Source organism: Eucalyptus grandis, chromosome 7, assembly GCF_016545825.1.
Source record: "Eucalyptus grandis isolate ANBG69807.140 chromosome 7, ASM1654582v1, whole genome shotgun sequence".
NCBI classification, from domain to species: domain Eukaryota; kingdom Viridiplantae; phylum Streptophyta; class Magnoliopsida; order Myrtales; family Myrtaceae; genus Eucalyptus; species Eucalyptus grandis.
The window spans coordinates 50,200,403-50,224,151 of record NC_052618.1 but is presented as its reverse complement, the minus strand read 5'-3'; the positions used below and the strand labels follow the sequence as shown (position 1 = coordinate 50,224,151).

The 23,749-nt window shown below is 39.8% G+C and overlaps 1 protein-coding gene and 1 pseudogene across 1 annotated transcript; both read right to left on the bottom strand.

The window, feature by feature from the left end:
* Positions 1–6,625: 6,625 nt before the first annotated feature.
* Positions 6,626–7,092, bottom strand: LOC120295718 (annotated as a pseudogene).
* Positions 7,093–20,379: 13,287 nt separating this feature from the next.
* Positions 20,380–21,082, bottom strand: LOC104441549 (pathogenesis-related protein 1). Its single transcript, XM_010054698.3, has one exon. It carries the CDS (start codon positions 21,045–21,047, stop codon positions 20,538–20,540), a length of 510 nt encoding a protein of 169 aa, XP_010053000.1. The 5' UTR covers positions 21,048–21,082; the 3' UTR covers positions 20,380–20,537.
* Positions 21,083–23,749: the final 2,667 nt, after the last annotated feature.

Sequence of the window (23,749 nt, the reverse complement as noted above, 5' to 3'; positions counted from 1 at the left end):
TTGAAAGTGTAGACATATGCTCCATGGGAAAAGAGTTAATACCGTAATACGTATTTCATACTACGTATGCATGAGACGACCAATAAGAGTGGCAAAAGTTTGATCTTAACTTTTATGCCGTGTGAGACTCTTGAGGAAAAGAGTTCATCAATTTTAGTGCCCTCATGACTTTTACTTATTTTCAAGATTTCTATTTAGTGTTTGCTATATTAGGATGTTGCCAATGGTCATGAGTTAATTCGATCTAATTGGACATTTCTAGAAAAGCAAGCTGAACTGAAATTGAGAGTTTGAATGAAAGAGGAAGATCGAATTTGAAGAATCACATTGTAGTTTTGTATTCACTAGTCAACCAATTATGATTGTCTTTGGGATAATCATAATTGTGAATACAATATATATATATATATATATATCATTGTTTAAAAAGAGATCAAGAGAGATATAAATGTGATCGATCGATCTAGAGTACTGCATACTAAATCTAGTCAGAGTGTGATACCCATTATGAGCTGCTATATATTCCTAACAGATGTATGGCAACGAGCTCTCAAAGTATGCCGGTCGCACGGATTATTCACCGGTATGAATGTTGAAGAGAGGTAAAGAGGATCCTGTTCGACCCACCATGTGCAAGTGGGAGATAATGGTTTTATTAATTAATTAATGTGATGGGTCCGCCCATGTTGGGCCTAAAAGCCTGGCCCACAAGATTAGGGCCCATGGATGGAGGGATACGTTGAAGAGTTGTAACTTTTGGGGGAACGTCTTTTGCCGAAGGGACATGTTGAGAGTGCTAGTATGAACAAAATAAAGGAGTTAGGGAAGAGAATAAAAACACAAGATTTATAGTGGTTCGGCTTAATCCAAGCCTACGTCCACTCTCCCACGATAACAGCCTTCTTGGCTAGATTCCACTATGCAATCAACAAGAGATTACAACTTCGAGTGCAAACACTTAGTAGATCACACTATCTCACTAAGCCACTCTCTTGGTATTTCTCTCACGATTACAAACGTTTAAGCTCTCAAGAGACAAGTATATGATCGAAAGTCGCTTAGACTTTGGAATTATAAATTCTACCCTCCGTCTCTTACTTGCTCATCGGTCCTTCATCTTCTTAAATACTCCTCCACTTCCAAACTACCCGTTGGACAGCATCCCGGAGAATCGTCTTCCAATATACCCATTGGACAACTCTGTATCTAGAAGATTTGGTAGCCATTGAGTGACAAAGGTAGAATCCCAAATTGATTCCGATCACCCATACAAACGAAATCTTGGTTTCCATAAGTAAAGCTTCTTCGTATAGAAAGATCTTGTCTTCAACATCCAATTGTCAATCACATAGATTGAGTCAATCAAATCAATCTTGATGTGGAATCCAAACCAGATCACTAGCCGTTATATGATTGGGCTTGAGTTACGATTCATCGAATCTGATGTAAAGTCTGAGTCTCAGACTTTACAATATGAGTCTGTAGACTTTAAAATCTGGGTCTGTAGACTTTAAAATATGGGTCTGTCTTCTGGTTCATCATTCACGTTCAATCTGGAATTAGTCAGAGTGAGCAGACTTCTGATGTAGAACAGACTTTGAGTCTCGAGTCTGACAGTCTTCAGACTTTGACACAGAAGTCTGGAAATCTTCAAAATATACTATGGGCATATGTTACGTTCAGACTTCTAGCCGTCTTCTGACTTTGATAATATCCTCTACATGTTCTAACATCTGCATGGTCCATTACTCAACCATCAAACATGTTAGTAGCCTTTGATTTATTTTGTCATCTTCAAAACATCATAAGGGATTTCCCTAACAATCTCCCCCTTTTTGATGATGACAAAACAATCTCTGAATATGCAGATTTGTAAACACGCTTTTATTAATTTAAATCAAAGGATATCAGAAGATAACAAATAGATTGAGCATAATAATATATAGAAAAATAATAATCGTAGCTCAATATTATGCAATAAATAATATCAACTAATCAGCACATATGCATATTCATATCTTCTCCCCCTTTTTGTCATAATCAAAAAGCGATAATAATGGATTCATGTAGAGAATGATAACAAATATCTTGTATGAATCACAATTTCCAAAAATCAGCTTTTATCGAATATTAAAGATATGCAATATAGCTCACTTCGATCATATCAGTAAATATCCAATAAAAATCACGGATGCATCATAAAATTCACGTACCATTTTTGTCATAATAAAATGATAATATCAATATGAGATTTGTTAATGACAAAAGGTAATAAGAGATGCACTAACCGGATTTTTAGAATAAATTCTGACACAATTACCTTTCCTTCCATCCATAATAAGATCACGATCAATCAAAAAGATTTTTCCATAATTGATCAAAGCTCCCCCTCAATTTGTTGCCTTTTTGAGATGATCACGATTCTTTTCCTTTTCTTTTGGATTTGCTTTCTCCCCCTCCAGAAGATAGAATAAAATCTTCATGGTTTTCTGATCGAATTTTCCAAAATCCATATGGAAGCTTCTTTTGTGACCTTGATTTCCTCATCGGATTCTGAGTCTGGTTCTGAATCAGACTCTGATTCTGAGTCTGTGTCTAAGTTAGACTCAGATTCTGAATGTGCCATCAAGCATAGATTTCCTTGTTCATCATCTTCTTTTATTATTCTTTTCTGGCCATGCTGCTTGTATTTTCTTCTTCCACTGAATTTGCTTCCTTTTCTACTCAACTTTTTGAATTTCTCAATCATAAAGGCAAGTTCTTCGTCGTCCATGTCATTTTCTGAGTCTGTTTCATCAAAAACAGCATTAGATATTAAAGCAATGGACTTCTTACCTTCGGGATCTTCATCGTTGAGTTGCTCCACTTCATAGGATTGAAGAGTGCCAATCAATTCATCAACGGAGAGTGGCATAATCCTTTGAGTCTCCCGGATTGAGGTCTTGACATGGTTCCAATCTTTTGAGAGACCTCGCAAGAGTTTGTTGACCTTCATTGGGGAAGAAATTGGATGACCTTGATATGCCAAACCGTTTACAATTTCTGTAAAACGATCGAACATATCTCCAATCGACTCTCCTTGCTTCATCTTGAAGGATTCATATTTGCCGAGCAGAAAGTTTACTTTTGTCTCTTTTACACGATCGGTCCCTTCATATGTAACATGAAGTTTATCCCAAACTTCCTTTGCTGTTTCACATGAAGAGATTCTATTATATTCAGTAGGAGATAAAGCGCAATATAAAGAATAAATTGCTTTCGCATCAAGCGCTTCTCTTTTGGACATCTCCATCCGAGACATAGGAGCGGTGGGGTTGATTCCTCTTTCCACAACATCCCATTTTAAGAGATCTCTGGATCTTAGGAATGCTTTCATTTTGTTCTTCCATATGTCATATTCCTTTCCATCAAAATATGGTGGCCTTGTGTTGCTTTGTCACGCCCCGATCCTCGGGCACGCGCACATCCTTCACTCTTGGTCGATTTTATAATGCGATATCCCAGGACAATGTATCGCCGACCCTTTCATTTATTAAGCACATGCGGAAGTAGTTAAAATCCCCAGACAATAAAACAATGGGATAGAAAAGCATGGCCATATTTTTCATATTGAAATTTATAACCAAACTTTTATACAAAACACAAATCACTTCATAACTATTCACATCAAAATGAATTCTCAAAAGAAGATAGACTCTTAGCCCATCCAGGCCATACTCAAGGCCCCTCTCGGGATTATCTTCTTCTTCCAAAATCCTTCTACTCAGGTTTCACCTCCGAGTTCTCCTTCTCAAATTGCTCCTCAGCTCCTCAACGGGGTCCTGAAATGTTTTTCCCCAAACTGGGATGAGACTACGTCTCAGCGAGTTCTACCCCACTAAGCCCGATTAGTAAACCACTATATTATAGGCTGCCTATACACGCACGGGGGCGAGAAGACGTACCTTGGCATCGATCCCACCTACAAGTCAGTACAATTCATAATAGGCACCCATCACCAATCATATCACCACTCACGATTCAATCAATCAATTCACAACATCGATCAAATGATCAATCGACCTAGTCGATTACATGCCAATAAGACCACTCACGGTCATTCCCATTCAATCAATCAATTCACAACATCAGATCAAAACAATGATCAATCGACCTAGTCGATTACATGCCAACAAGACCACTCACGGTCATTCCCATTCAATCAATCAATTCACAACATCAGATCAAAACAATGATCAATCGACCTAGTCGATTACATGTCATTCGGACCACCTCTGGGTCATTCCCACTCATACCACGATTTCCCAGTGGTGTACTCATTCACCAAATCACATGTGTTTCTCGGGCGTCGTTTTTGCCAATGACATACCGATCACCGACACCGTGCGTTCTTTAAGGCGCCGTTTTCACCAGTGATAACCTTGATCACCGAACCACGTGTCCTTTCAAGGGCGCCGTTTTCGCCAAGGTGACATCGGCTATAGACAACATCATGCGTTCTTTAAGGCGCCGTTTTCACCAGTGATATTCCCATAACCACCGAACCACGTTTGTCTATAAGTCATTTACGTGCGTTCTTTAAGGCGCCGTTTTCGCCAGTGATACTTCCAATCACCGAACCACGTATATCCAATAACATCGTACCTGATTGGTCTCAGCCAATAACATTCTCAGTTAGCTCTCACCATTCTCCCTACTATATAGCCCATCAACGTATCTTTCGCTATATACCCATACTCAGCCATCCATCAATCAAATATTCAATAACAAACAAATTAGGACAATTCCTAAAATTCCACAATAAATTCAATTCCACACAACGTAGAGCTCAAATAAATAAACGGTCTGCACCACGACAATCAGCACGAAATTTCGGTCATCGGCCATCAAAATCTTAATTTCCGAAAAATAAATAAATAATTATTAATTTCGAAAATTAAATAATTATTATTAAAAATTCAATTTAGCTCAAAATAAAGCCCGATTACATAAACGGACTTCACCACGGTCATCAGCATAATTTTCCGGTTCCAAGCCATCTCAGTTGAATTTCCGGAAAATAAATAAATAATTAATTAATTTTGAATATTAAATAATTAATATTAAAAATCCCATTTAGCTCAAATTAAAGCCCGATTAAATAAACGGACTTCACCACAGTCATCAGCACAATATTCCGGTTCCAGACCATCTCAGTTGAATTTTCGGAAAATAAATAATTATTTAATTTAATTCCGAAAATTAATATTTAAATACAAAAAAAATCCACTTAGGCCCGAAAAGCCTAATTGGAGCCCACTAAGGGTCGGGAAAATCCTGAGGCACTTCCAATAATTAGTAGACCACGTCTACTTGCTGATTACACAATCAATTTATCTAAATCGCATCACAATTGACTAATAATTGCTAATTTACTCTAATCTAACAACCTAAACATAATTAATTAAATCTAAACCAACCTTAAGCATAATTAGCCAACTAATCCAGGATTAGTGAGATTACTCACCAAATCGCGCACAAATCGGATCAATCCGACGGCGGCGACGCGAGGAACGATTGTTCCCAAAGCACGGCTCGGGTTCGGGGCCGGGAAACGGTCCAAAAGCGGGCCCGAAGTGCTGGAAACCCACTTCGTGGGTCTGCTGGTTTAGCTGCAAAACAGAGAGAAAGAGAGAGGGTTGGGGGCGGCAAGAGGTCGGGAGAGTAGGCGGGGCTCCGGTGAGGCCGGACGGCGGCTCCGGCGGCTCTGCTCGGCCCGCTCACGGTGGCCGAACAGACCGAACGGGAGCCGGGTCGCACGGCGTGGACGGCAAGCGCAGCGACGCACGGGCGGCGAACGGCGGACGTGCGGCGTGCGCGGCGTGCGGTGCGGCGGCGGGACAGGCGGCGATGGTGGCTGGCTTCGCTTCCGATCTCCCGCAGCTTTCCGGTTCGGTTTGCTCGAGAGAAGAACGAAGAAGAAGAAGAAGGTAACGTGAGGGAGGAGGCAAGAAGAGAGAGAAGAGATAAGGGAGAGAAGTTTTGACTAGTCAAAGAGGAGAGAGAAGAGAAAGCAAAAATTGAATTTGGCAAGGGTGTGCTCGGTGGGTGGGAGGCTACGCACGAAGGAGAGAGGAGAAGAGAGAGAGAGGAAGAAAAGAGAGAAAAGGGAGAGAGAGAAAAGAATTTAAAATAATAACATTATTCTTATTTTTCTTTTTCTCTTTCCCTTTCCCTTTCTATTTTCTTTTGATCTTCGATTTTTCCTCCGATAATTTCTTTCTTGAAATTTCGGACTCGGCAATAAATTGATAGACGATGAGACGGTCCTAAAAATGAATTGTGACATGCTCGAATATTCGATTCCTGAAACCAATTTCAATTTCATGGTTAGAATCAATCAAACGCGATTTTAGTCCAATCCAACCAATTGAGTAGCTTTTAGGGATTTTACCGCGGATACATCCCTTAACGGCTTCACCCAATAGGTTAGTTAACTCGTGAGTGATCAGCTCGAGAAAAAAGGACCATAAGCACGTTGACGACATGCCCATTTCACTTTATCAAAACGGGGTCGAATTTCGGGATGTCACAACTCTTCCCTTATAAAATTTCGTCCTCGAAATTTAAACCATTATACACTTTGCTAAAAAAGGCGGGGGTATAATTGTCTCATCGACTCTTCAATCTCCCAAGTCGCTCCTTCAGCACCGTGGTGTTGTTAGACCACTTTGACTAACGGAATGGTCTTTGTACGCAGAACTTGCTCTTTGCGATCGACAATCTGAGCCGGGCTTTCGACGTATGACACACGGTCATCCACGTCCAATTCCTCGAAATTGAGCACGTGGGTCGGGTCAGGCTCGTACTACCTTAACATCGACACGTGAAAGACGTCATGCACTTGCGCCAAACATGGCGGCAACACAAGACGATACCTAGGTTTCCGATTCTTTCAAGAATCTCAAACGGACCTACGTACCTCGGACTCAACTTGCCTTTCTTACCAAAGCACGAAGTTCCCCTCATTGGTGACACTTTCAGAAACATGTGATCACCAACTTGGAATTCCAAAGACCTTCGACGATTATCTGCATAACTTTTCTGCCTGCTTTGCGCTGTCTTTAATCTGTCTCTGATCACTGCCACGGTATCAACTGATCGCTGAACCAACTCTGGGCCCGATATCTTCCTTTCTTCGACTTCATCCCAACATATTGGAGTTCTGCACGCTCTGCCATACAACGCTTCAAATGGAGCCATCTTGATACTCTGCCGATAACTGTTGTTGTAGGCGAATTCCACCAGATGAAGCTGATCTTCCCAACTTCTTTTGAAGTCTATTACACACGCTCTCAGCATGTCTTCAAGAGTCTGAATTGCCCTTTCAGACTGGCCATCCATCTGAGGATGATACGCCGTACTGTACTGAAGCTTTGTACCTAAAGCACTTTGCAAGCTCTTCCAAAAAGCAGCAGTAAACCTCGGGTCTCTATCAGATGTTATCGTAACCGGCACTCCATGCATACGAACCACCTGACGCACATACAGGTCTGCGTGTCTATCCAGACTCAAGTCCTTTCGAACTGCAATGAAGTGAGCCGACTTTGTCAGCCTGTCGACTACTACCCAAATTGAATCATTCCCCTCTACTCCTTGGTAGCCCAGTTACGAAGTCCATCGTGATATGCTCCCATTTCCACTATGGGATCGCGAGAGATTGTAGGAATCCTCTCGGCTTGCAATGCTGAGCTTTTACTTGCTGACAAGTCAAACATTTAGCTACATGCTTGGCAATGCTCGCCTTCATACCTAACCACCAGTAATGTTGATGTAGATTCCGATACATTTTAATACTTCTAGGATGAACGCTATAATTGCTACGATGTGCTTCAGATAAAATTTCTTCTCTAAGCTCTACATCGTCAAGTACAACCAAACGTCCACGAAGCCTCAGTACCCTATCATCAGAAACTTGAAAATCAGCTTTTCTTTTGTCAGTATCCTCTTGAAGAATTCTCTGTACGTCTGGATCGATCGGTTGGGGTTGCTTGATTCTGACCTGGACATCCGGTTCAATTCTGAGGGTGGCCATAAGACTCGAGAGGTGGCCTACCTCGAATTTGAATTCCGAATCCCGAGCTCTCTCGATCAGGTTCCACTCCTTAACCAAGATCCGTGCCACTAAAGACTTCCGACTCAATGCATCGGTGACCTTGTTCGCCTTTCCCGGGTGATATAGAATGTCACAGTCGTAATCTTTCAGCAATTCCATCCATCACCGTTGTCTCATGTTCAACTCCTTCTGAGAGAACAAATACTTGAGACTCTGATGGTCCGTGAAGATCTTAAACTTTTCTCCGCACAAGTAGTGCCTCCAAATCTTCAACGCAAATATGATGGCTGCGAGTTCTAAGTCATGCGTCGGGTAATTCAATTCATAAGGTCTCAATCGCGGGAAGCGTATGCAACAACTCGCCATGTTGCATCGCGCGCAACCTAATCCCCGAATGACGCATCATTATAGATCTCGAATCCTCCAGGACCAGATGGAATTGTCAGCACAGGTGCGGTAGTCAGCTTTTCCTTCAGCTCTTGGAAACTACGCTCGCACTTGTCTGACCATACAAATTTCTCTTTTTTCTTCAGGAGCTTTGTCAGAGGCGACGCTATCGATGAGAGCCCTTCCACAAACTGTCTGAAATAACCTGCTAACCCCAGGAAACTTCTGATTTCTGTCACTGATGTCAGTCTTGGCCACTTGATCACGGTTTCTATCTTGCTCGGGTCGACGGAGATTCCTTCTCCGGAAATCACATGACCTAAGAACACAACACGAGTTAACCAAAACTCGCATTTGCTAAACTTAGCATACAGCTGATGAGTTCTTAGGGTCTGAAGCATTACTCTCAGATGATTCTCATATTCTTCATTACTTCTCGAATAGACCAAGATGTCATCAATGAACACTACTACAAACTGATCCATATATTCCTTGAACACTCTGTACATCATATCCATGACGGCAACTGGAGTGTTCACCAAGCCAAACAATCTTACAATACTCTCATAAAGACCATATCAAGTATGAACAGCTGTCTTTTGTACAACCTCATTCCTGGTTCATAACTGACGACTTCATAATCTCAAGTCGACCTTTAAAACATCGATACTCATTATAACTAGTCACACCATTCGTTGATCTTTGGCAAAGAACACTTGTCCTTGATCTTCACTTAATTGAGTGGACTATGGTCGATGCACACTCGCAACAACCATCTTTCTTCTTCTCACAAACAAAACTGATGTTTCCCAAAAGTGATGCACCGATATACAAGAATTCCTCATTCATCAATCTTCACATCTGCATCTTCAATTCTACCACTTCAAACAACAACAGCTGGTAAGAAGCCTTCGAGAGTGGCTCTATCCTGGTGCTATCTCCATTGCAATTTCAATCTCTTTCTGGCGGTAACCCAAGCAATTCCTTTGGAACCATCTTAGAAATTTTTTTTTTTTTTTTATCACGGCCACCTTCTTCTCATTCTATTTCTCAACTGACACATCCACTACAATTGTCAAATCAATCTTGGCAACCTCCGTCTAACAAACGGATTGTCTTTAGCCAACGAGATTAATGAAATCAAAATTCTTTTCGACTCCCAATAACCTCGACACTTTAACATGCTAATGGATTAAATTGGATTATTCCATGACCAAGATTCATTATCACAAGATGCTCCATAAGCCCACACTATTCATGTGACGTCAAACTCACACCTCAGCAACTAGTCAAGCACAACTATTGCTAGTGATTCCCTTCTCTTTCACTTTTACTTCAACAATTTAAGTTCTACCAACTCAGCACAAAACTCTGCTACGATGTTCTGATAAGATCACCTCCAACACATTCTTTCTCTAATCGGTGCAAGATCAATTATACTCTCATTCCTTTCGCCATCCTAGCGGCGTTCTGCCGCAGTAGCTATGCCTATGCTACCTTTGACTTCCACTGACAGTCCTTCACTTGATGGCCATGCTGGTCATCATCACAACAGGTCCTCGTCATACTCGGACACTGGATTTATCCATACTTCCTTCTAAAATTCTGACATCTATCCGGTGCATCTTCTATCTTCTACTAGGCGAAAGCATGCACTCTTTCTGGTTGCCCCATCATTCTGCTAGGACCACTCCTGACCAGATATCCCCTTTAGCTATACTCCAAACAAATTCGCGTCCTTGGAAGGACATAATGCCGATCTCCATCATCACGTCCGAAAACAACCTGATCTATTGGACTCGGTGCTGACTTGACTATCCCACCCTTCCTCGTGAGTGGAATAGAATGCTTTTCTCTCGACCTCGGTCTTTTTCCTGACCGATTTCCATTTCTGCCTGAACTGGATCTATACCTCAACTCGAATGCAATGACTTGCTCCCGGATCACATCTCCACTCTGAATCTCAGCACGTGAGGTGACAACTGCGATTGCGGCACTGACGGCGGCTCAATCTTAAGCCTGCTGGCTCTTCCAGTTCCCAATGAACACTAGCATCAGAACGATCCTATCGAACTTAGGATCATTTGACGCTGCTACACTAGTACCAACTTGTAGTGGTACTCTTACACTCGAGCTGGCCAGAGCCAACACTCTGCCACAACCTCCTCGGGTACTGACCTTTGTCAGTGCATCATCCCGAGTCACAGAGGACATTGTCCTCTCACTAGGAGTTCTCAACTCCTGCTCGCTCATGGTTCAGTCTTACACTGCAACCCGTCCTTCACACCCACACTGGATTAGAAGGTGAGCGATCCACACACAACAAACAATTCTAGCATCCAGCTAACACAGACATGCACCAGCATGAATTTAAAGGCCTTTCCTACTAACTATCCCATGGTCAACGCTCCTTATCACTCCAATCTTCAACTTCGCTCTGATACCACTTAAACTGGATGTCACGCCCCGATCCTCGGGCACGCGCACATCCTTCACTCTTGGTCGATTTTATAATGCGATATCCCAGGACAATGTATCGCCGACCCTTTCATTTATTAAGCACATGCGGAAGTAGTTAAAATCCCCATACAATAAAACAATGGGATAGAAAAGCATGACCATATTTTTCATATTGAAATTTATAACCAAACTTTTATACAAAACACAAATCACTTCATAACTATTCACATCAAAATGAATTCTCAAAAGAAGATAGACTCTTAGCCCATCCAGGCCATACTCAAGGCCCCTCTCGGGATTATCTTCTTCTTCCAAAATCCTTCTACTCAGGTTTCACCTCCGAGTTCTCCTTCTCAAATTCCTCCTCAGCTCCTCAACGGGGTCCTGAAATGTTTTTCCCCAAACTGGGATGAGACTACGTCTCAGCGAGTTCTACCCCACTAAGCCCGATTAGTAAACCACTATACTATAGGCTGTCTATACACGCACAGGGCAGAAGACGTACCTTGGCATCAGATCCCACCTACAAGTCAGTACAATTCATAATAGGCACCCAAGCAATCATATCACCGATCGAAGCATCGATCAAATCGACTTAGTCGATTACAAGCCAATAAGACCACTCACGGTCATTCCCATTCAATCAATCAATTCACAACATCAGATCAAAACAATGATCAATCGACCTAGTCGATTACATGTCATTCGGACCACCTCTGGTCATTCCCACTCATACCACGATTTCCCAGTGGTGTACTCATTCACCAAATCACATGTGTTTCTCGGGCGTCGTTTTCGCCAATGACATACCGATCACCGACACCGTGCGTTCTTTAAGGCGCCGTTTTCACCGAGTGATAACCTTGATCACCGAACCACGTGTCCTTTCAAGGGCGCCGTTTTCGCCAAGGTGACATCGGCTATAGACAACATCATGCGTTCTTTAAGGCGCCGTTTTCACCAGTGATATTCCCATAACCACCGAACCCCGTTTGTCTATAAGTCATTTACGTGCGTTCTTTAAGGCGCCGTTTTAGCCGATACTTCCAATCACCGAACCACGTATATCCAATAACATCGTACCTGATTGGTCTCAGCCAATAACATTCTCGCTAGCTCTCACCATTCTCCCTACTATATAGCCCATCAACGTACTGGCGCTATATACCCATACTCAACCATCCATCAATCAAATATTCAATAACAAACAATTTAGGACAATTCCTAAAATTCCACAATAAATTCAATTCCACACAACGTAGAGCTCAAATAAATAAACGGTCTGCACCACGACAATCAGCACGAAATTTCGGTCATCGGCCATCAAAATCTTAATTTCCGAAAAATAAATAAATAATTATTAATTTCGAAAATTAAATAATTATTATTAAAAATTCAATTTAGCTCAAAATAAAGCCCGATTACATAAACGGACTTCACCACGGTCATCAGCATAATTTTCCGGTTCCAAGCCATCTCAGTTGAATTTCCGGAAAATAAATAAATAAATAAATAATTTCGAATATTAAATAATTAATATTAAAAATCCCATTTAGCTCAAATTAAAGCCCGATTAAATAAACGTACTTCACCACAGTCATCAGCACAATATTCCGGTTCCAGACCATCTCAGTTGAATTTTCGGAAAAAAATAGTTATTTAATTTAATTCCGAAAATTAATATTTAAATACAAAAAAATTCCACTTAGGCCCGAAAAGCCTAAATGAAGCCCACTAAGGGTCGGGAAAATCCCGAGGCACTTCCAATAATTAGTAGACCACGTCTACTTGCTGATTACACAATCAATTTATCTAAATCGCATCACAATTGACTAATAATTGCTAATTTACTCTAATCTAACAACCTAAACGTAATTAATTAAATCTAAACCAACCTTAAGCATAATTAGCCAACTAATCCAGGATTAGTGAGATTACTCACCAAATCGCGCACAAATCGGATCAATCCGACGGCGGCGACGCGAGGAACGATTGTTCCCAAAGCACGGCTCGGGTTCGGGGCCGGGAAACGGTCCAAAAGCGGGCCCGAAGTGCTGGAAACCCACTTCGTGGGTCTGCTGGTTTAGCTGCAAAACAGAGAGAAAGAGAGAGGGTTGGGGGCGGCAAGAGGTCGGGAGAGTAGGCGGGGCTCCGGTGAGGCCGGACGGCGGCTTCGGCGGCCTGCTCAGCCGCTCACGGTGGCTGAACAGAGACCGAACGGGAGCTGGGTCGCACGGCAGGGACGGCAAGCGCAGGCGACGCACGGGCGGCGAACGGCGGACGTGCGGCGTGCGCGGGCGTGCGGTGCGGCGGCGGGACAGGCGGCGATGGTGGCTGGCTTCTGCTTCCGATCTCCTGCAGCTTCTGGTTCGGTTTGCTCAGAGAAGAACGAAGAAGAAGAAGAAGGTAACGTGAGGGAGGAGGCAAGAAGAGAGAGAAGAGATAAGGGAGAGAAGTTTTGACTAGTCAAAGAGGAGAGAGAAGAGAAAGCAAAAATTGAATTTGGCAAGGGTGTGCTCGGTGGGTGGGGAGGCTACGCACGAAGGAGAGAGGAGAAGAGAGAGAGAGGAAGAAAAAGAGAGAAAAGGGAGAGAGAGAAAAAGAATTTAAAATAATAACATTATTCTTATTTTTCTTTTTCTCTTTCCCTTTCCCTTTCTATTTTCTTTTGATCTTCGATTTTCCTCCGATAATTTCTTTCTTGAAATTTCGGACTCGGCAATAAATTGATAGACGATGAGACGGTCCTAAAAATGAATTGTGACACGCTCAAATATTCGATTCCCGAAACCAATTTCAATTTCATGGTTAGAATCAATCAAACGCGATTTTAGTCCAATCCAACCAATTGAGTAGCTTTTAGGGATTTTACCGCGGATACATCCCTTAACGGCTTCACCCAATAGGTTAGTTAACTCGTGAGTGATCAGCTCAGAGAAAAAGGACCATAAGCACGTTGACGACATGCCCATTTCACTTTATCGAAACGGGGTCGAATTTCAGGATGTCACATGCTTTGCCCTTCCATAAGTCCTGGAGCCAACATACTAGCCATGGATCTTTAACTCTGAAGTAAAACACTTCAAACAAAGTGAGTACACAGGCTCTGATACCAATTGAGAGTGCTAGTATGAACAAAATAAAGGAGTTAGGGAAGAGAATAAGAACATAAGATTTATAGTGGTTCGGCTTAATCCAAGCCTATGTCCACTCTCCCACGATAACAGCCTTCTTGGCTAGATTCCACTATGCAATCAACAAGAGATTACAACTTCGAGTGCAAACACTTAGTATATCACACTATCTCACTAAGCCACTCTCTTGGTATTTCTCTCATGATTACAAACGTTTAAGCTCTCAAGAGACAAGTATATGATCGAAAGTCGCTTAGACTTTGGAATTATAAATTCTACCCTCCGTCTCTTACTTGCTCATCGGTCCTTCATCTTCTTAAATACTCCTCCACTTCCAAACTACCCGTTGGACAGCATCCCAAAGAATCGTCTTCCAATATACCCATTGGACAGCTCTGTATCTAGAAGATTTGGTAGCCGTTGAGTGACAAAGGTAGAATCCCAAATTGATTCCGATCGCCCATACAAACGAAATCTTGGTTTCCATAAGTAAAGCTTCTTCGTATAGAAAGATCTTGTCTTCAACATCCAATTGTCAATCACATAGATTGAGTCAATCAAATCAATCTTGATGTGGAATCCAAACCAGATCACTAGCCGTTATATGATTGGGCTTGAGTTACGATTCATCGAATCTGGATGTAAAGTATGAGTCTGTAGACTTTACAATATGAGTCTGTAGACTTTAAAATCTGGGTCTGTAGACTTTAAAATATGGGTCTGTCTTCTGGTTCATCATTCACGTTCAATCTGGAATTAGTCAGAGTGAGCAGACTTCTGATGTAGAACAGACTTTGAGTCTCGAGTCTGACAGTCTTCAAACTTTGAGTCTCGAGTCTGACAGTCTTCAAACTTTGACACAGAAGTCTGGAAATCTTCAAAATATACTCTGGGCATATGTTACGTTCAAACTTCTAGCCGTCTTCTGACTTTGATAATATCCTCTACATGTTCTAACATCTGCATGGTCTATTACTCAACCATCAAACATGTTAGTAGCCTTTGATTTATTTTGTCATCTTCAAAACATCATAAGGGATTTCCCTAACACATGTCTTTTGGAGATGACGTATTTAAGGGGAAAAGAGAGGGAGGAACGCACCTTTTGACAGTACGTACGTTCCTCCTCCCTCTCTTCCTCCAAAAGAAAAAAAACAGTAACAAAAGAGACGACACTCTCTTCCCTTCAAGGCAAATTGATGTCATCGGATCGAACTAGATCAGTTTTTCTTCCTCATATCAGCGTCGGTGTTTAATCTGTGGCTAACAAGGTACGTTCGATTTTGTGATGTACCTTAGGATTGGTGATACATGTGTTTTTCCTGGGCTCGTCTTCCGCACTTGTTTTAGGGGGTTGATTTAGTGTCGAATCCGTTTTTTGGGAATCCGATATTCCCTACAGTCTTAATAATAAAACAACGTGATTTGAGATAAAATGAAAATTTATTTGAGGTAAATTATAGCGGGTAAGGATTTTCCAGCTATGATGAGTCTATGACCTTTCTATGTAATATACTAGGCTGCAATAGATAAGATGGATTGAAATGGAATACAAAATTAGGCAATTTGACCATTGACACCTAATTTGTTATTTGGGCAAAAGCTTACTAACACTTTGTTCATTAACTAGAGCTGACATACTTACTTGGTCAATTCATCAATATATAAAAAATATCGACGAATTACCGCCCAGTCCAGAAAATTAAACTCTACCTGTCCCGTATTCTTATATATTTTTATCTGATTTAATGGACTCCATTTTTTAAGGAACTCAACCTAAATTCTATGGTGAGACTTCCTTCGTGGGTCTTATCCCAATTCTCTTTCTTAACTCTTATCAGCGTAATGAATAAAATGTATCGTTATATGGTCGTCATGGCCATTGTTATGTACCAGAATCGATTGAAAGATGTAATAGGATGAACTCAAGAGAGAAATGCGCCATAGAGATCATACTTAGCTTCCCTTTCACGATGTGATGTGGGGCTTGATAGGGATGATGATATGCTTGGGAGCTTGGAGCTGAGGATGTTAGACCAAGGATCAAAATTCCTTCACTTAAAAATCAGAAATCGCGAGAAAAAAGAAGAAGAAATAATTTTTGATAGAGATCAACTTTTCTTTGGTGAAGGGAATTGCCTTCACCATTCACATGACGTTATTTAATTTTGGTGCATCTAAATCTCTTGCCTCATCATAACGGGGCATTATTTCAACATGATGGTTTCTCGTCCTATTGGGAAAAATATGATGAACGATTAGGAAGACCAATGAAGTAGGTATAATATCACTTTTTTAAAAGAATTATTTGTCTCATAACGTTGTTAATAATTACTAGCAAATTTTCTTCAAAATACAACAAAGTCTCCATTAAAAATACTAAATAGCAATTCTTTTTTATGAACTTTCAATTGTCGATCCTAAACTTCCACTTAGTTATGTCCTCAAAAATTTGTCTGCTTTTAGAACTCAAAAGATAACATATACAAATTGATAGTTTGGGGACATATACATGCCCTCTATCCCCTCAGTTTGAAAAGATTGCATAAATTCTCCTCTAAGTTATGTACGTTTATTTTTCTGACTCATGAATCTTTAAAAACCGTGAACTTTACACCTGAAATCTAAGATAACTATGACGGTAGATGATGCAAAGTATTGGTTTTTTCCCCCTTGTAATTATAATTCTATAATGCATTATAACGGTGTGGAGGGATATTTTTTTTGGGCTATTTTCAGATTTGATCACTGGGCATCTAAAACTCTAGATTTTCACCCAAGCTCCCATTATGTGAGGCCTAGAGGATACAAAGTAGTACAAACCTAACACAGCTGAAACATTAGGCCACATGTGTTTAACAAGAAGGCCATGCTTGATTCAACCATCCTAAGAGATTGGGCTTAATTACGTACATCAATGATGCTGATGATGCAACAGCTGGTCGAATAATACATGAGAAAGATGGATGTGTACATTTAAAACATTCAGATATTTCGCATTGAACTTTTAGGTCCATATTAAATGTTTTGCATAGAAAAGTTAGCGCATCTAAAAGCTAGAGCATCATATGAATAATGGTATAATCGCTTGAGCTTTGTCTAAACTCTTGGCTAGCGGACGACCATGGTAGGCATAAAAACATACAGGTGTTTAGTATTAAGGCTTTGGAGACAGCCATCATGCAAACGAAGATTCGGAGGTGTAGGCTTTACGACAATATGATTAGTGTATCTCAACAAGCATAGAACGGTGACCAAATGCGGCGATTATTCAGTTGGAAAGCCAAACATGATGACTTCTCGGTCCCTGCTCGTGGGTTAAAGAGAAAACCGGCTTGCGTTAATGAAGCAGCGCTGGTATGTCGAGCCCATGGCCAACCATTCGATAAACCTGCTCCGGCAATGCAGAGTGACTAAAGTTTTGTAATTTCAATTTGAAAGGTAAAAGATTCTGAATTAGAAAATGATTTTTTCTAATGAAAATTATCTTAAAAATAATGGAGAGAAAGTTCCAAAAGAATTCTTGTTGAGTTGATTTACCGTTAAAATCTATTAATTCGGGTGACCGGATGATTGCTGGACATTATGAAGAAAATTACCTAGGGTTAAGCTTTTCTTAAAAGAGATTTGAAGTTGTGGAATTTCGGCTGAAGAATGATTTTGTCCCACCGTATGTCGATGATCCAGGGGAAACTTTCAATTCTCAGAAGGGCGGTTCAAAAGAAATAGTGACGACGTTGATATGAAAAATCATACATTTGTCGTTTTAAAATTCGAGTCAAGCTATTTAACAATTGTGGGCGATTGATGCACCTCGTCCAACATGTTGGAGTCAAGTTTTTCTCCTAGGACAGTAGAATGACGCTGGACGTATGTTTTCGATTTAGAAATTCCGCTAGGATATCACATGATTTATTTCAATTTCGAGTAATTATCCATTTAGACATTTGAGGTTTAGTAGGATGGATATTCTTATTAATTTATCTATTTCTTATTTGAAACTTAGAATTTCATTAGGGTTTTTAGCTACAGTATTTTGAATTGGAAGTACAAGAAATTGAGAAAGTTCACACACATACATTTTGGGAGTGTACGCTTTGGATATACATTTACGAGTTTTCTCATGTTATTAATTGCTATTCATGTGATCATTGTTTCCGCTGCGTTAGAAGCGATAGCAATTTTGGAATTAGCACGGCAGCAGTGGGACACGATTGGAGTGTGGGGGCAGAGGTAGAGAGATAGTGATAATGGAGAGAATGGAAGAGCTAGCTATTATAAAGAGTAAGTATTTGATCAATCTAGTATATAAATATTCAAGGGTTAATGCCCTAAAAAATCCCAAAGTGGTATATGTGTGACAAATTTATCAAAAACTAATTTTTTGACCATGAAAACCTTAAACTAGTACACATGTAATAAATTTACCCCAAATGATCACGAAAAAAATCCTAAACTGGTACACTTATAATAAATTTATCTTAAATTAATTTATTTGACCACCAAAAATCCCAAACTGGTAAATTTTATAATTGTGATGAATATAAAGTAAAATTCCAAACCGGTATACCAGTCAAGTGTTACGTGTTATCTAACTTGGTAATTTGAGAATAAAGTTTAACAAAAACTAACAGAGAACAAATTTATTATAAATATACCAGTTTGGGATAAATTTGTTAAAGATATAATAGTTTAGGGTTTTTAATTGAAAAAACTAATTCGGAGTAAATTTGTCATATATATTAGTTATAGTTTTTTAGATTATTAATCCAATTGAGATTGCCATTTTTTTTTTGGAAAAAAAATTCCATCATTTTCACTGTAGAGGCACGTGAAAAACTATTTATTGATAAGTGGGATTCATCATCTTAGATTCAGCTTGGCACGAGGTCCTGCACTTAATATAGATACCCGACACATCCAACCGTTCAATGATGAGTAGTGATCTGAGGGCAGGCCCTGTGCAACCGTGCAATTTCAGACTTCTGCTGTCGGTATGTCAGCCATATTAATAGTTTCGTGGGAGAGGGAGAAGTGGGAGTTGTGTCTGAATTTGGGAGAGTTGATATTGTGGGATGAACACTCAACTGACATGGACAGCTGGCATGATCTTGTAATAGGCAAGCGACGGGTGAGGATGACATAGGCAGTGTCTGAGGGTGGGATCGTGCGGCCGAGAGGCGAGTCTGAGCTCGTTAAATTACAGAGAAGGGGGTTGCACGACTCGCAACAGTACTTTCGGCACCTAATGTTTAGGATGTGTATTAAGCCAATTTAGGGTGGCATTAGCGGGAACTTTAAGCAATAACATTAAAACGGATTGAATATAATGTTAATATAGGAAGGACGAAGTGAGTGATTATTGCTTTTTTAACATGCGCAATTCTACTGATGAACGTTAGAACCATTATTTGCCAATGAAATGAATAAAATTTGTCATCATCCATCGGGAATTATTATCAGGCTTGGACTTGAACTCTTTTTTTGCTTTTCTATTCTCCAGATGAAAGTATCAGGCTTGTATTACACTGTCCCAACAAGCAAGATTTCTAGAGCTTTCGCAATACTTTCCCAAATTATAGGTTAATCATTTCATCCACTTAGTCATATACAACTTCGTATTGATTCCAATGATTGACTCCACAAACGTAAAACTTGTAAACCAGATTTCTTTGACCGCAAATTTTGGTGTGTTCTTGTGTCTTAATTTTTAAAACATCGTAATTTGAGATGACATGAAGATTCATTTAGATGATTATATCCAAGCACATAAATTCCTCAAGGAAGAATTTTCCAACTGTGACAAGTCTATGACCTTTCTAGAGTACTAGGCTGCTATATGGATTGAAATAGAATACAAAGTTAGGCAATTTTGACTGGTACTTATCGACACCAAGTTGATTAATTAGAGATCATTTACTTACTTGGTCAACTGAAGGAGTTCAATTCATCAATACATAAAATTTATCGACGAATATACCACCAAGTCCATATTATTAAATAATATTGGTCCATATCTTAATGTTTTTTGCCATGAATGATCAGCTTATTGACGGCAACGTATCGTTATGTGGCCAAGACGGCCATTGCTATGTACTACATACAATCAATAGAAACACCAAAAATAATTAACTCAAGAGTAAAATGCGTAATAGAGATCATGCTTAGCTTCTCTTTCACAGTGTGATGAGGCTTCAAAGGGATAGTGATGTGCTTGAGAGCATGGAGCTGAGGAGGTTAGACAAATGATCGAAATTTCTCTCACTTGAAAAAAAGAAATTGCAAAATATAAAAAGAAAAAAATAAATACTGAGAGGTTAACTTTTTCCTCAGTAAAGAGATTTACATGCATCATTCATATGATGTTACTTAATTTTGGTGCATCAAAAGCACTGGCCTCATCATAATGAGGCATTATTTTGACATAATAGCTCATCATCCGACATACAACTTTTTGTAATTCAATAAGGCTTCTGGCCACCAACATTCCCAGGAGGATCATAGTTACACGTGGCCAAAGTACCGCCCGTCGCGCATTGGACCTTTGCGCATCCAAGCCGAACAGAGTTGCGCCACACCACCTGAGTGTAATGTCCACAGACCTTTCCCGGTGCACATGAATTGGAATTGTAGTCGTAGTCAGGCTTTTCTCCGACCCACATGTTCACCGCTCCGGTGCCAGTAAGATCGGGGGAAGCCCACGCAAGGTTCTCCCCATAGGGTCCGCCTGAATGAACGAGTTGCGTGCAGTCGCTGGCATGCTTGTTGGCGTAATCCCTGGCATAGCCAGCGACGGTTTCGTCCCACGCCATCGGGCCCACACCAACCTGAGAGCGAGCCGCATTGTGGGCCGCGACATAGTCTTGGGGCGAGTCTTGGGCGATGGACAGAGGGATCAATGCTAGGGTCAATGCTAGGGTTAACGCGACGAGAAAAATAAGATGCAGAGGGATTGTCATACGGGAACTCATATTGTGAGAGACCAAAAGAAATTTGGCGAAGGAAGGATCTCTGTTGATTGATGAAGAGAAAAGCAAAAGCTAAAGGGGTATTTATAGGGTGATCATGTGGATAATCTGTGCATGGAAAAGTCGAATGTTAAAAAATAGGCTGCGATGACTAGAGTTGCCGGCCAAATTGATTGATGAACGAGTATTGCCTTCATGTGATTATTTTCTCTCTTTCCACACAAATTTTTTTACGTATGTTGTCGCTTGAGTCACGCAATAAAAGCCGAAACATCAGGCTGAACTAGTCAAGCTGATGCATTCTTGACTTTTCTAACTTATGTCTGCATGTGAGCGAGTTTGGAAAATATTGAATATGTGAGGTGATGATTATTTTAGGTTATTATTAGAAATTTTGTTAACTTCCGAAGATATTATATGCTTTGACAAAGCAATAGTCGGTAATTGAAATTGTGGTGCATAATTATTGAGGCTAGAGAAATGCTAAGTGTACTAAAAATATGCATTAAATCCACTTTATGCGATTGTAACAGTCCTAAAATTACTATCTAGTTGAGCTAACTCCTCGTCCTAGGATGGAGGGGATAAAGGAGGTCTACTCCCAATCCCCATGTCAATTATGGTCCCATCCCTTCTTAGAGATGGCAATACTACAAACCACTCATTCACATGAACTCTATATAATAATATATAGAGAGGGGGGTTTAAATCTAAGTATTACATTTATTTAGTATAATATGCGAAAACAGCATCCCAAGATCTCCATAAGTAAAATAAAAAACACATATAATCAAGTAAAGAGATTTGTGCACCTAATTTCAAATTCACCATTCTTCTCCTCTATTGCCTTCTATATTAATAGGTCAATGAGACTATCTATCACCCTTAATGTTTTGTAAATGCTCCTTACGTGAGGATATTAATGCTTTAAGGTTAGAAGAGAAACTTAAACACTATTTATAGAATTTTAAGCCACAGACCATCTCATCATAAGTCGGGCCTTACTCAGATTATATTAACTAGTCCCATGTTAAACTAATTAAGAAATCTTATATCTTTCGTTATTAGACCAATTCTATAAATGATAAATTACAATATTAATTAATATTAGCGCACATTAGAAAAATCCTTACAATTAGACCTAATTGTTGAGTGAGCTTGGTTTGAACTTCTAGGGGCCTTCCCCAAACCCATACAATAGGTTTTGTTGATGCGCATGCAGGTCGCCAAATCCATGATTAGACCTACACTTTATATAAACTTGAAAAGAGAATATAAATATTGGTGACATAGCTAATATAGACTTGTAGTTTACTTTATGATGGTTGAAAAGCTCGATCTACTTGATCATCTCGCCTATGGTTTAGGCATTGACTGAGGATGCAGGTGTTTTGTGCATAAGAATGTATCACTACCGTTGAAATACTATCATCTATTTTGTCATGAGAATGTATATTGTCCTTTTGAAAATATCTTCATATTACAATAAATGCAATCACTTTGCTCGAATGGATATAGTCATTCATCCATGTTATCATCACTATTGTTATGTTAGGCATGTGTCACGCATGAGCAAATAATGAGATAATTATGCATGGAAAGAGATTGAGTAGTTATATATGAAATGGGTAAATATACAATAACGGAAACAAGGGTAACTAAGAAATCTAATATCGTGAAGAGATACAAAAAATGGATGGTTATTTATGAAAGATAAGGGTATGAGAGAAAGAAATTAATGACAATCTAGGAAATCTAAAATTGAGAAAAATGGTATTTTGTTTTTATTTATATAGATATAGATAAATGTGTAAGGGTTAGATCAAAAAAGAAAAGGATAGGTATACATATTTTTTGTATGACTTAGAGGCTTGATCGTATTTAGCCGGCCAAAGTGAACTAGCGCAACAACCACCCATTAAAGGTCATGATGTCGTAAATTTCGGCTGGTAATTGGCGTTTACCAAAGCGGCCTTGATTATCGTGCGAGTTTACATATAAGTAATAAGCTGACTAAGGAGCTGATGCTCGCACGGTGACTAAAAAAAAAAAAGAAAAGTTTTTCTATTCCGAGTGTTTGCTATGTACAAAATAACTCTATTCCTGAAAATGTGGGTCTTTGTCGGTTCTGCCCTCCAATATTCGCACAACATATATTCCACCACTTGCTTTATGGGCGCACAACCGACGAAGACCCGCAATTTCAGGAATAATATTACAATTCATTGCACAAAAGATTGATGCAATTCGTCATCTTGGCTTAGCTACTATAAAATAGATATGAGTGTGTTGATCAAGAACAAGACATTAGTTCTTTGTTTTTGTCTACCAACAAAACCAGATGTTAGTCCAACATTGTAAGTTACTAGCATAAATAATTCCATCTTTGGATCATGCATCTAGTGTTTTGGCCCATGTCTTATCCGATTGTTGAAGTTAGTATTTCATGGATTCCGAATTTACTTATTAAAGACGGGTTCCTCTCTATATGAAAAAAAAAAAGGAAAGAAAAAGCATAACGGTCTTATGCTAGAATTTAGATTCGCTCCGGATAGATAGATTTAGATATATATATATGGATCTTATTATGTTCAGTTCCTGATTCTTGGTGTTTTAAAACTAAGGATTGTTTGGAAACAAAAACTACCTGATTCCTGAGTGATTAAATGCAGAACCGATCGAGTAAAGCTAGTTTAGTTCGGTTC